The 12474-nt window shown below is 40.6% G+C and overlaps 1 protein-coding gene across 1 annotated transcript in view; it reads right to left on the bottom strand.

Moving 5' to 3' along the window:
* Window positions 1–3301: 3301 nt before the first annotated feature.
* LOC108444000 overlaps window positions 3302–12474 on the bottom strand; it is a 57110-nt gene continuing 47937 nt past the window's right edge. The window contains exons 7-11 of the mRNA XM_017724949.2: window positions 10620–10907; window positions 6222–6551; window positions 6011–6148; window positions 5670–5837; window positions 3302–5472 (exon numbers count right to left, since the gene is read on the bottom strand). Coding sequence (XP_017580438.2) covers window positions 5234–5472; window positions 5670–5837; window positions 6011–6148; window positions 6222–6551; window positions 10620–10907 — 1163 coding nt within the window. The 3' untranslated portion in view covers window positions 3302–5233. The remainder of the gene's footprint in view (window positions 5473–5669; window positions 5838–6010; window positions 6149–6221; window positions 6552–10619; window positions 10908–12474) is intronic.

Here is a 12474-nt window from a genome sequence, read left to right as displayed (position 1 = left end):
TGTAGAAATGTAGTGGAAGGACGTGAAACAGCAGTTCATGGGAAGAAACATAACCAGAGCTGAAGTTGTTTTGTATGGAGGGGCTAAAATTCCACCAAGCTGATGTGCAGGACTAATCAACAGCTACCAGAAATGTTTAGCTGCAGTTGCTGCACAAGTGGGTCACATCAGATACTGAGAGCAAAGGTTCACATACTGATCTGTTTATAATTAATACATGACCAAGTCTAATATTTTTGTCTCATTAATTAATTAAATAATTTGGTTCTCTTTATCTACTATCGGGACATTTTTAGGTTATTTTAGGTTAAAATTCTGCAGAAATATAGAACATTCTAAAGGGGTCATAAACTTTCAAGCACTACTGTAAAAACAAAGGCAATGCCTGATGTGAGTTTGCTGCTTGCTGCTCATCATATGGCAAAAACACTGACTGTAACTATTTTAAGGTACTGCAGCATTTGGGAAGTACAGCGTGGGCCAGTATTTACAGCCAAAGCAACAGCCTTGTGTTGGTGGCTTTAGAATTGATGGAAAAGTTTGATTTCTTTTTTTTTTTGTCACTGGTGGACAACAGAAGACTGATGCAGCAACAGACAACAAGACTGACTTGGAAATTGAAATTTTATCATAATTTTGCCAAACTTAATATTTCTTTCAGATTTGCCTGGGATTCTCAAGCAATTCTCCAGATGGCTTTTTATCTGGTGCACTTAAAATGGGAGCTCTAGTGGTGTTAGTAAAAGGATTTCTGTTAAATACAGTAAACTGGATGGTTTAGAATGACATATATGGTTGAATACTATGTGGGTCTACAAGACCTTGAACTTATTTTAACCAGTTTGCTAAAATATGTTAATGACAGGATTACTTGCATACAGCTATAGGCCATGCCTGCCCTAACATAGCTTATTTGTTTAAAATGTTTGGACTGTGCAGTAAGATAATAGCTGAAATAAATAAATAAAGATGGCATTTAAAATTGCAGCATTTTAAATAGTCAGATGTGGTATAGAGCAGGGGTGTCCAACTCAACCAGTAAAAGTTTAAAAATCTCAAATTGTCACATTTGGCTCCCCCCACTCCTCCATGTGCTTTTTGTTTTGGTCTTGCATGTGCGTCTCATAACATGTCCATGTTCTCCTTTGTTTGGTTTCCTCCCAGTCTGGCCCCCTTGTTTTCTTGACTCCGCCCCTGATTTGTTCCACCTGTTTTTCACCTGTGTCTTGTGAACAATCGTTAACCCTGTTGTATTTATGCCTTGTGTTTTCCCCTGTGTGTTTGCTGGTCTTTGTTGGATAAGTACTGTTTGAATTGTTTTGTTTGGTGTTTCATCTGGCCTCCGTTGTTTGTTTGATCCTATTTCATTTTGGCGCTATGTCTGTCCCTCCTGTTTTACGTATTGGCTCTATGATCCTGGACTGTCTTGACCCTGATTTTGGATTTGGCCATAATAAATCCGCTTGTCTCCATACATGTGTCCGCCTCCACATTGCTCCCCATTGTTACACAAATCTGTGGGCCAAAGAAAATATAAATTTTACAAAATTTTTAATTAATGTTATGCTGTCACCCAAACTGGCCATAGTTAGCCGAATAGCCAAAACAACATGAAAATAAGTTTTTGTGTGTGTGTTACTGAGACAAACACTACAAACTATTTATGAGGGTTTTAATAGATTTGATCACTGATTTAAATGTTTTTGAAACAATAATTTGGCTTTCAGTTTAGAGTATTTAGGCTACTCCTTACTCAAAGAGGAAGGAGCCTTGTCCTGTATGTCTGGAAATAATTGCCTGGTGGTGTTGCCCAGATGGCTGCTGAGTGAACTGACTTTCCTATAAGGTCTTTAAACACAGAAAGACACAATGAGACAAGAGACAAACTTGAGGCCACATTAGCAACGTTTTATTGTGAACGTGTGTTAGGGTGTGTAACAGAAAGCTGCATTGCAGGCTCTCATTGCTTCTTCATCTTTCCTTGATTTGTTGGTGAAGTATGTCCCACAGAAGCGGAGCATCACAACGTGGTGGTAGATGAGCAGTGTGGTAAGGTAAGTGTTCCTCAGGCTGTCAATAACATGGTTTGTTCATGGTTTTCTAGTGTTGAACCAATCTTTACCAACAAGTCTTAACTTTTTTTTTCAATATTTCATTGAATTGATTTGGTTCTAGAGGACTTTTTAGCCTAGACACAGTCTCAAATACATCTGAACAACAGAGCAGTGTAATCGGATGGTAGACAAGTAACCAATGGCAATGTGTAAAAGGGAAAAATCACCATGTTGGGAAAGAAAACTGAGACAGAACTCAAGGGGACAAACTTACCGATAAACAGCTTCCTAAATATGTAAAGAAACTGTGGTTCAGGTTCCTTTAAGAAGTGTGTGGGTGGCCAAATGGTCAGTCTTTTTTTGTTTACCAGAGAGAGAGAGAAGTCAGGAATCTGTTACCTCTCCCTGCTATGCATGGTGATTATAGCTTCACCTACCCCATGGCTTTTCATCCTCTACTGATTTTACTTTACGTTAATAAATGTTGACATGCTTTGGAACTTCAGATTGCTTCAGTGCTGTAGAACTGGGTTTTTATCCTACTAGTTCTAACCTGGAACTTTTACAAGAAGTTGATTTTTACTTTTTTTTTTCTTTTTTTTTAGATATCACCCAGGCCTGGTCTCAAGGTTATTACAACGTGGATACTAATACACAACAACTCATTTCACACATATGATAGTTCCCCCAAATCCTAAACCTACAGGAAGAAATGAGTTTGACATTGGAATCACATATTTGGTATCCATCTGTCTGCTATGATGCAAATGGAAGGCAGTCATGTTATAAGGTAGGATATTGACAAGTAATGAAGCAATCTGTTTTTAGTTTGTTTGTCTTTTGTTATTTTTGTTTTTTCTGTTCTAAAAAAACAATAAAATAGACATAAATGAACAGCAGCAAACTATGCAGCACCTTTCAGGGATTCCAAAGATACTTTATTTTTAAAAGACAAATTACAAAGCTTTATGAAATAAACATATAACCATAAAAATGACACAGCCATGTTACATATACAGTGATATATATATATATATATATATGTGTGTGTGTGTGCAGTGTTTAATGTTAATGCAGACACATTCATAAAGTTCATGTTTCATAAAATTGTTGAATATCATTATCACAGTGTAAGAAGACATAAACTGTGATTACAATAGAAGAAGAAGAAGAAGAAGAAGAAGAAGAAGAAGAAGAAGAAGAAAACTGCTTTAAGCAAATACCAAACATACATTACCAAAGCCCCATTCATTGTTGTATAAAGTGCAAATTAAAAATTGGTTAAAAATAATGAAATACTAGTAATTGCAACGTCAAATCTGCATGCAACTTTTTATGAACTGTAAAGTATTTACAGAGTATTTACTGTAGGCTTTGTTCATTTAGTCCTATGTTTTGTTAGCACTAAGCATTAGCATTTGAGCTCTGGCTTAAATGTAGATATTGAAGATTCAAACAGACAAAATACCTTGCGTAGTTTCACATGTCAAATATAGTTTAATATCAAACGTAATTTATCACTATTGTTGATACAGTTGCCCTCCTAAGCTGACTTTCTGTGAAACACTATGTACATGGAAAAAAAAAAAAATTAAAGTACGAAAGTAAAACCTCATGTCTGGATAATTAAATCATATCATGCTACTTATTAATTGAGGTTAAATGTTCTTACTTGGTGTGGCCTACTATAGTCCTGAATGCACTCCAGCAGAGTTTGCTAGTTTAAGTACATCCTAACCTAGCAATGTCGTGACTGACAGTCGTTACATTTCAAGTAATGTATAGGAAACTAGCCAAGGAACCACAGGCTTAATCACATTTCAAGTAAGGTAAGCGTCGTCATCTGCTCCCCCCCTCCCCAATTTAGTCGTCTCTAATTCCACTCGCTAGTTATGACTCCCTCAATTACACAGTGCTACCAATGCTAGGAGGGTGAAGGCTAACACAGGTTTCCTCTGAGAACTTTGAAGTGCCTCTGCCTCTTTTCGAACTGCCAGTCATGCAACATCATTGGACAGCACCAACCACCAGATCTATTACATCCGCTAACATAAACCTGCGCTGACTAGCATCGTCTTGGTAAACGCGAGGCAAGTTGCGCTCTCTTGGACTCCCAGCCATGGACGGCTGTAGCATCAACAGGGCTCAAACTTGTGATCCCTGGTTGCAAATTCGAGCACTGACTTCATTTTAATGGACAAAATAAACACTTATCAGGGTTTGAAAATGAATATATACATATTAACACCACCTTTTACATTGTGTGTAAAACTGCTGTAACATTATTAATCAGATCCAGCATTTTAAAATCAGACTGACAAGTTGAGATCCATTCTCTGAATAGCTGCAGAACAGATAACAAGCAGTAGTAGCAAGTATTTTTAGCGCAGACTCGGCAATGATACGCGGCCCCTGGAGGAGGGAGGGTTAAATGCATTGCTCAGTGGCCCAAACAGTGGCAATTTTGAAGACCCATTTATTGAAACCATAACCCAGTGATCAATCAGCCACAGCTCTAACCACTAAACTGCCAGTGCCTGCAAATATCATTATGTTGTGCACCTCTGCCAGGGTGTATCCTAGTCTGTTAATGCTTGGTTGATTTTGAGTCCACTGTGTCTGCCTTTTAGTTGCATTGCTTAAACAACTTTAGTTTATAATCACTATTACCAATTCAGCATTTCTCTTCTGTTCTCCTCCCACATTCTCAGAGTGTCAGACTTTGTGTAAAGGCTCCGCTATGTAAAAAGAAAAAAATCCCCAAAAATCGTACTTGGTGAGAATAGGTCTTTAGCACCACACTTACACACAGTGTTATGTGATTAAATGTTTACACTAATAACACTTTAAATATCTGTTCTTTTGTTTGATGCTTTGAACTTGAACTATTTCTCTGGTAGATATCACTTTGTGGGCATGCTTTCTATCACTGTTGGTATTAAGTATTCAAGCGTGTTCGTATATCACTGCTATTTGCTACAGACAAATAAGTGCATGTTGCATGAATGTTTGAAAAGTATTGTGCAAACAAGCACTGAATTTTACAGACTGAGGTAGCCCTGGTCTCCCCTCCTCATCTTTATAAATAACTGTAAAAAATGACTGACTATTTTTATCCTGATGCTGTTAAAGTGCGTTTGAATTACAGTGACACATGTGAAATTGTTTAGTTTACCACACTAATCCGTGTTTGCATGAATTTGTTCATCCTCATAGTCATTGTCCACGGCCAGTTTCTCTGCTTCTTCATCTATGTTGATGTAGTCCTCGTCAGACACGTCTGAATCCTCTCTCTGGTCTGATCTCTGGTCCATTTTCTGGACAGTGACTTCTGTATTTTCATAATCATCGTAGTCATCATCATCATCATCATCTGTCTCGTTCCCTCTATTGGTGATCTCACATGTGGTTTTGGCACCTAAGGAATGATTTGTCAAAATACTTTTACTGAAAAAATTAAACATTTACATTGTAACCAAATCTTGCAGTATCAAATATTTCTACAGCTAGTTTCGATATCTTGTATGTTATTTTAAAAAATGAAAAACCTAATTTGGATTGTTTAAATACTTTTATCCTTGAAATATTCTTCACAATTTACAAAAAGGTGTTCACCTCCATAACTGACCACTGCCTTAGTTTTGACATCAACATCTATGTTAACATAGTCCTCATCAGAATCATCTGAATCTTCTTTTTGGTGAAAAACAGTTTCTGCATTTTCATAATCTTCATCATCCATCTCATTGTTTCCTCCGGTAACCCCATATGTGTTTCTGGCACCTACAGAAGGATTGTGTGGGGAAAAATTAACCAGATTTTATGGCAGTAAATGTCTCTGCACCTTCACTGGATGTTATGCGAATACTAGTCAACAACAAAGAACTTCAGTTAAGTGTTCAAAAAACATAATTACAATATTGTAATTAGTTAAATACATAACAGAAAGTGCTCACGAAGTCTATGATCCGTCTTCACGGCCATCTGATGATCTTTTTGGTTTTTGTTTCTCTTCATGAAGAAAATTATGATTGGCACTAACATGAGTAACAGTCCTGCTGTCACTCCAGAAGCGATGAAGGGAACTGGTGACACTGCAAAGGAAAACACCATCAAGACTTTCTTGCTTTAAATACACAACAAAGCAAACAAGACTAGTTACTGTACCTTTCACAGAGACAACCAAGAGTTCAGTGGTAGGAGAGCTAAAGGTGCGTGAAGACACAGTGACTTCATAAACACAGCTGAAGCTTCCTTGGTGGACAAAATCTGCCTCAGGATAGAAGAAGGTGGTTGAGTGGTTAACAGCTGATTGAGTTCTGGTGATGGTGATTTTGGATCCACTGTACTCCAAGTGGAAGGAGCCTCCTGGATACTGTGGTTTGGTGGAGCAGATGATGGAGAAGCTGTAGCCCCTGGTCGCCTCTGACCCTTGAAGCCACCAATGGGACCTTCCATCAGGAGCACTGAAGGAGATATTGGGCTGCAGCAAGTTCACTGGAAAACAAGAAGAACTCATATAGCAAAGTGCAGACTAATGCCTAAGATAAGACTACAGAAACTCCAAGTATCATGCATTTTATTCACAACCAAGAAAATAAGAGAACTGCTTTGTGGAGAACTGAAATCATGACTGGAATCTCTGGTCTGGTTCTGGCAGTATGAACAAAGTCCACTTTAGGAGCACTGAAAGTAACGGATGTCCCGCTCTTGGTCAATCCAAGACCCCTTTTACACCTGGTCGCTTCATGTGACATGTATTTAGATTGTGTTCTGATATTAGCCACATGCACTTACATGTGGTAATCTCCGGTTAGTCTGGGCGTATACTACACGAGAAATGCTGATGTCACACTGTGAGAAATATTTTACTACAAACTGCCAGCTGGCTTGAAATTGTAAAGAGTGTAAACTTCCAAACATTATAAACCCAATAATGGCTCTTATCTGCCTGTGTTTGGGGTTAAAATTGAGCAAAAGATTGCGTAGTGCAGGCCCAGCTTTAGTCACACTGAAATCCAATTGCTGTGTGGGATGGAATATCCTGATACTCGAGACGCATAAAGTGACTTAGGTGTAAATGGGATCTAAGTGACCCAGAGTTCTGTATCAGAGTGAAGGTTCCGCCTTCCGGCAAGAGATGTCGATCTTCCCTCCCCATGTAACCTCTTTGGTAGGACTTGGACAGATGCACAGAGTTTATTCTGGCTGTTTACATCCCACCACATGCAAACTCAGCCACAGTGATAGGGCTGCTGCATGATCACCATTAGTAAACACGAGACCGCAAACCCAGATGCCATGTTCATTGTTGCCGGCAACTTGAACCACTGTAACCTGACGACTCTCCTCCTCAAGCATCATCAGCACATGAGCTTTTCTGACGAGGGAGAGTAACATACTCAACCAAGTCTACAGCAACATAATGGGCCTACAGGCCTGTGCCTCAGCCATACTTCAGACAGTCCGACCACATCTCTGTGTTCCTCTACCCAGCATACAGGCAACTCCTCAAGCAACCACTTCCAGTGAATAAGTCTATCAAAGGATTGATAAGGAGTGAAGAAACTGACCTAGTGCTGCAGGACTGCCTTGACAGTACAAACTGGGATGTGTTCAGAACTGCTGCTGTGAGAGAGGACTGTACTGTTGATCTAGAGGACTATGCTTCTGGGGTAACGGGCTACATCAGCAGCTGCATTGAAAGCATTCTTCCTACAAAGCGCTGCAGAAAATACCCCAACCAGAAACCCTGGCTAAATGGTAAAGTTCGGTCCATGCTACATGCTCGCCATGATGCATTTCTCTCAGGCAATGCTGAAGACTACAAAAGGTCCAGACATGATCTGCGTAGATTTATTAGAGTGCCAAGAGACAGTACAGGCTGAAGGTGGAGGGCTACTACACCACTGCGGACTCCCAGCGCATGTGGCAAAGACTGCAGCACATCACCAGTTACCAACAGATGAGCAGAGTGGTGACAACCAGCCACACTACACTACCTGATGAGTTGAATGAGTCCTGTGCTCACTTCGAGGCCCTCAACCCTGGCTGACTGAGAGAAATTATGGCCACACAGAACACATCGCTCACTGTGACATCAGTGGATGTGTGCAGGACCTTGAAGAGAATAAACCTACGGAGAGCAGCCGGCCCAGACAACATCTCCGGGCATGCACTCAGGGTTTGCTCATCAGAACTGGCTAACATGTTTGTGGACATATTCAATCTGTCCCTCACACAAGCTTTTGTGCCATCCAAGACCACCACCAACATGCTTCTCCCAAAGAAAAGCGTTGTGACCTGCATAAATGACTATCACCCTGTTGCACTCACCCCAATTGCGATGAAGTGCATTGCAAGAATAGCCATGACTCATATCCAAACTCTATAGATCCTCTCAAGTTCACATACTGTCAGAACCGATCCACAGATGACGCAGTGAACACTTTCCTTCACACAGCCCTCACACACCTGGAGGGAAAGGACACATATGTCAGAATGCTCTTCACTGACTACAGCTCAGGATTTAACACGGTCATCCCATACAAACTCTCTGAAAAGCTCCTCACCCTCGGATTGACACCTGCCCTCTGCAACTGGGTTCTGAACTTTCTAACAGAAAGAGACCCCAGTCAGTCAGAGTCGGCAACCGCACATCTAGTACAAGAACAGTGAGCACAAGTGTCCCCCAGGGCTGTGTACCGAGCCCCCTTCTGTACATGCTCTTCACTTATGACTGTGTGGCCTCCCAGAACAACATCAGCATCATCAAGTTTGCTGATGATACTACAGTCATTGGACTGATCACTGGTGGGGACGAGACAGCGTACAGGAAGGAGGTGGCTGAGCTGGTGGCCTGGTGTCATGAAAACAATCTTTCCTTGAATGCAGACAAGACCAAGGAAATGATTGTTAATCCAAGGAGGAAGCGGGAGTTGCACAAACCCCTGTACATTGGTGAGACTGAGGTGGAGAGGGTGAAAACCTTCAAATTCCTTGGCATCCACGTCAGTGAGGGTCTCGCCTGGTCTCACAACACACACCTCATCATCAGGAAGTCCTAGCAGTGACTGTACTTTATGAAAAGGCTGAGGAAATTTGGCATGTAAGCCAAAATTCTCAGAACCTTCTACAGGTGTACAATCAAGAATGTTCTTACAAGCTCCATCATTGTCTGGTATGGAAACTGCACTGCTCAGGACAGAAAGGCTCTCCAGCGTGTGATCAAAATTGCACAGTCCATCTCAGGAGCAGCCTTCCCCTCACTACAGGACATTTATCATGCCAGGGTTATCATTAAGGCCCACAACATAATCGGGGACAGTACACACCCCCAGCACAGACTCTTCACACTCCTACCTTCAGGCAGACGCTACAGGAGTGTGAAGTCTAAGACTACAGGCCATTAGGCTGGTGAATACTTCACTCACTACCTCTTCCCCCCTTCCATTCTGAACTGGTTTAACTTTGGCCAACCTTGCACTCAATAACTGCACCTTACATACACTGAATTGTTGCTACTGTCAGAACACTACTGCTTACATCTATTACTTGCACAGAACACTACTGTTAACATTTGTTACTTGCAACATGCACTTTATGAACTGCTGCTCTACATACTTGCACGTACACACATGTAACTTTAATTTTTTTTTTCAACTTTGCACATAAAACTGTATTTTTTAAACTTTTTTTACTATTGTTTTTAGTGTTATTCTTCCATCCACCCATCCATCCATTTTCCAAGCCCCATCAGGGTCGCGGGGGGATGCTGGAGCCTATCCCAGCAGTCTTCAGGCGGAAGGCAGGATATACCCTGGACAGGTCGCCAGTCCATCGCAGGGCAGACAGACAGACACAGACAGACACACACACACACACACACACACACACACACACACACACACACATCTATGGGCAATTTAGCATGTCCAATTGACCTGACTGCATGTCTTTGGACTGTGGGAGGTAACCGGAGAACCCGGAGGAAACCCACGCAGACACGGGGAGAACATGCAAACTCCACACAGAGAGATATTTGGTGAATGGAGGAACAGCAAATAAGAATTTCATTGCACAGTTTAACTGCCCGTTCTCTTGTGCATGTGACAATAAAACTCTTGAAGCTTGAATCTAGGCATGCCAGATTTGAAATGATTGTGAAAGAAGCTTTCAATTTAATTCTTAAAAAGAAGAGATAAGATCAGTTTTTTTTTTTTTTCATTTCATTTTTCCCTTTGGCAAATGAACGGGTGTTGCTCAGATTTTAATCCATCTCACATGTGTGCATGCAGTGTGGTACCTTCTTAGTTTTTTGTAAAAGGTAGAGGCACATTAGCACCTTGGTTTCTTTTTCACAAATCAATCCATTACATTAAGTTTGTTTATTACCTTTTTGGTAATGAAATCACATTCACTCCATTACATGAAAGATTAGGTATAAAAACACTCAGGATGCATTGTGATCTCATTATCCCAGATGATCACAGGAGGAACATATATAAATTGCTTCAATATTAGCTGAGAATTGATGACAAAAAATCCAAAAAGAATTCCTCTTACCTACAACAGAGAAACGAACAGAGCTGCTCTGTGGAGAACTGAAATCACGACTGGACACTCTTGTCTGGTACTGGCAGTAGTAAGACCCCTCATGAACAAAGTCCACTTTTGGTAAACTGAAGGTGACGGAGGTTCCACTCTTGGTCTCTCTAAATGACCCAGAGTTCTGTATCAGAGTGAAGGATCCACCTGTGAACTGGGTTTCTACAGCGCAGGTGATGTCAACCTTCTCTCCCCATGTGACCTCTTTGATGGGACTGAGGGAGATGTGTGGAGTGGGTAGAGTAACTGGAAAATAATGTTTTTCTGGCATTAGTTTTTTTACATGCTGTTTCAAATTCTAAAAATTCAAATGACCTCTGAAATGCGTAGTTTGACTTAATTAAATGTTATACATTGGGAATAATAGAAAACGACAGATTAAGAAATCTCACTGAAAGTATAAGAAAAACAAAAACACTGAATAAACATTAAAGCCCAAGAAACACCCTCCCAATTCCTAACTAGTTCATTTAGTATGGCACTAAATTGAAAATATATTGTTTGAAGTGCCAATTTTAAAGTAATTTTAAAACAAGCTTTGATTCCATTCTTTGAAAGAAGAGAGGAGATCACATACATTTTTCCCATAGCAAACAAAAGAGCTTTACTCAAATTTGAACCTGAAGAAGGTTTTTGTAGAAGGTACCGGCACACTAGCACCTTGGTTTATTTTTCACAAATCAGTCCATCGCATTAAGTCTGTTTACACCTTGCATCAAATATGCATTTTTGGGCCGATTGGCTAATGTTCAGATTTCAGTCAATGACATGTAAAGACAAGTGTAAAAACACTGTGTGCTAAGCTAAGGCTAAACCCACACTGGCCATCACTGCTACCTAGGATGTTCCTCACCAATATGCAGTGTCTGTTGAACAAGCTGGATGAATTAAAGATCTGAACTCTCACACAGAATGTAGTTTCATGTTTTTTTTTAAGAAACTTGGCTAAACAGCGATGTTTCTAATAGCGTAGTAAAACTAGAGGGGCTCACTTTCTTCAGAGCTGATGGGTCAGCTACAGCTTCAGGTAAGAGCTGCTGTGGTGCTGGTGTTTGCATGTATTAACAAAGCATGGTGCATGGACACTGTCGTTGTTGATGCCCACTGCTCTGCTGATCTGGAATTCCTGATTATTAAGCGCAGACCATTCTACATTCCTGTTGTATTTGTAGGTAACGAATGTAATAAGAATGAAAATAAGCACGCAACACACGGTAGTACTGGCGCGGTTCTTTTCTTTACTTCACTTCTTCGACTCTGAACATTGAGCTCTCTTTTTACTCACACAGCGACACCTGCAGGCAGGAGTGTACTACACAACATATTTCCCCTTTCGTAGAAAAGCATATTGTTACCACACAAGAACTATGTGCTAGAAATTACAATAACATACATGTAAAGCATAAACAACATGTACAAACATAATGAGCAATTTTTTTTCTCAAACAAGCTTTTTCTCTTAAGGAATTTTTTCTATTCCTCACTAAGAAGGAACATAGTCCTTAGCCCAGAATGGAGCACGACGAACCCTATGCAATTGATTTGTGGCAGAATGTTCAGATGGCACAGCACAAGGTGTATGCACCTCGTGTGGTACGTAAGTGTCCTCAGGCACCGTCAACGTGGATGGAACAGCATAGGGCAAAGATGTAGGGGCGAGGTGAGCAGCATTCCACACTTTCCCGTCAGATAGAAGATAAGTAGCTGGACCACGCTTTGCAACGACTTTATAAGGCAGACTGAATTTGGGTTGTCCTTTGCTGACAATTCCTGGTTTCCTAATGCGAACAAATGAATCCACTTGAATGCCAGG

This window comes from Pygocentrus nattereri, chromosome 14 (genome assembly GCF_015220715.1).
Source record: "Pygocentrus nattereri isolate fPygNat1 chromosome 14, fPygNat1.pri, whole genome shotgun sequence".
Taxonomy (NCBI): Eukaryota; Metazoa; Chordata; class Actinopteri; order Characiformes; family Serrasalmidae; genus Pygocentrus; species Pygocentrus nattereri.
This window is presented reverse-complemented; position numbering and strand designations above follow the sequence as displayed.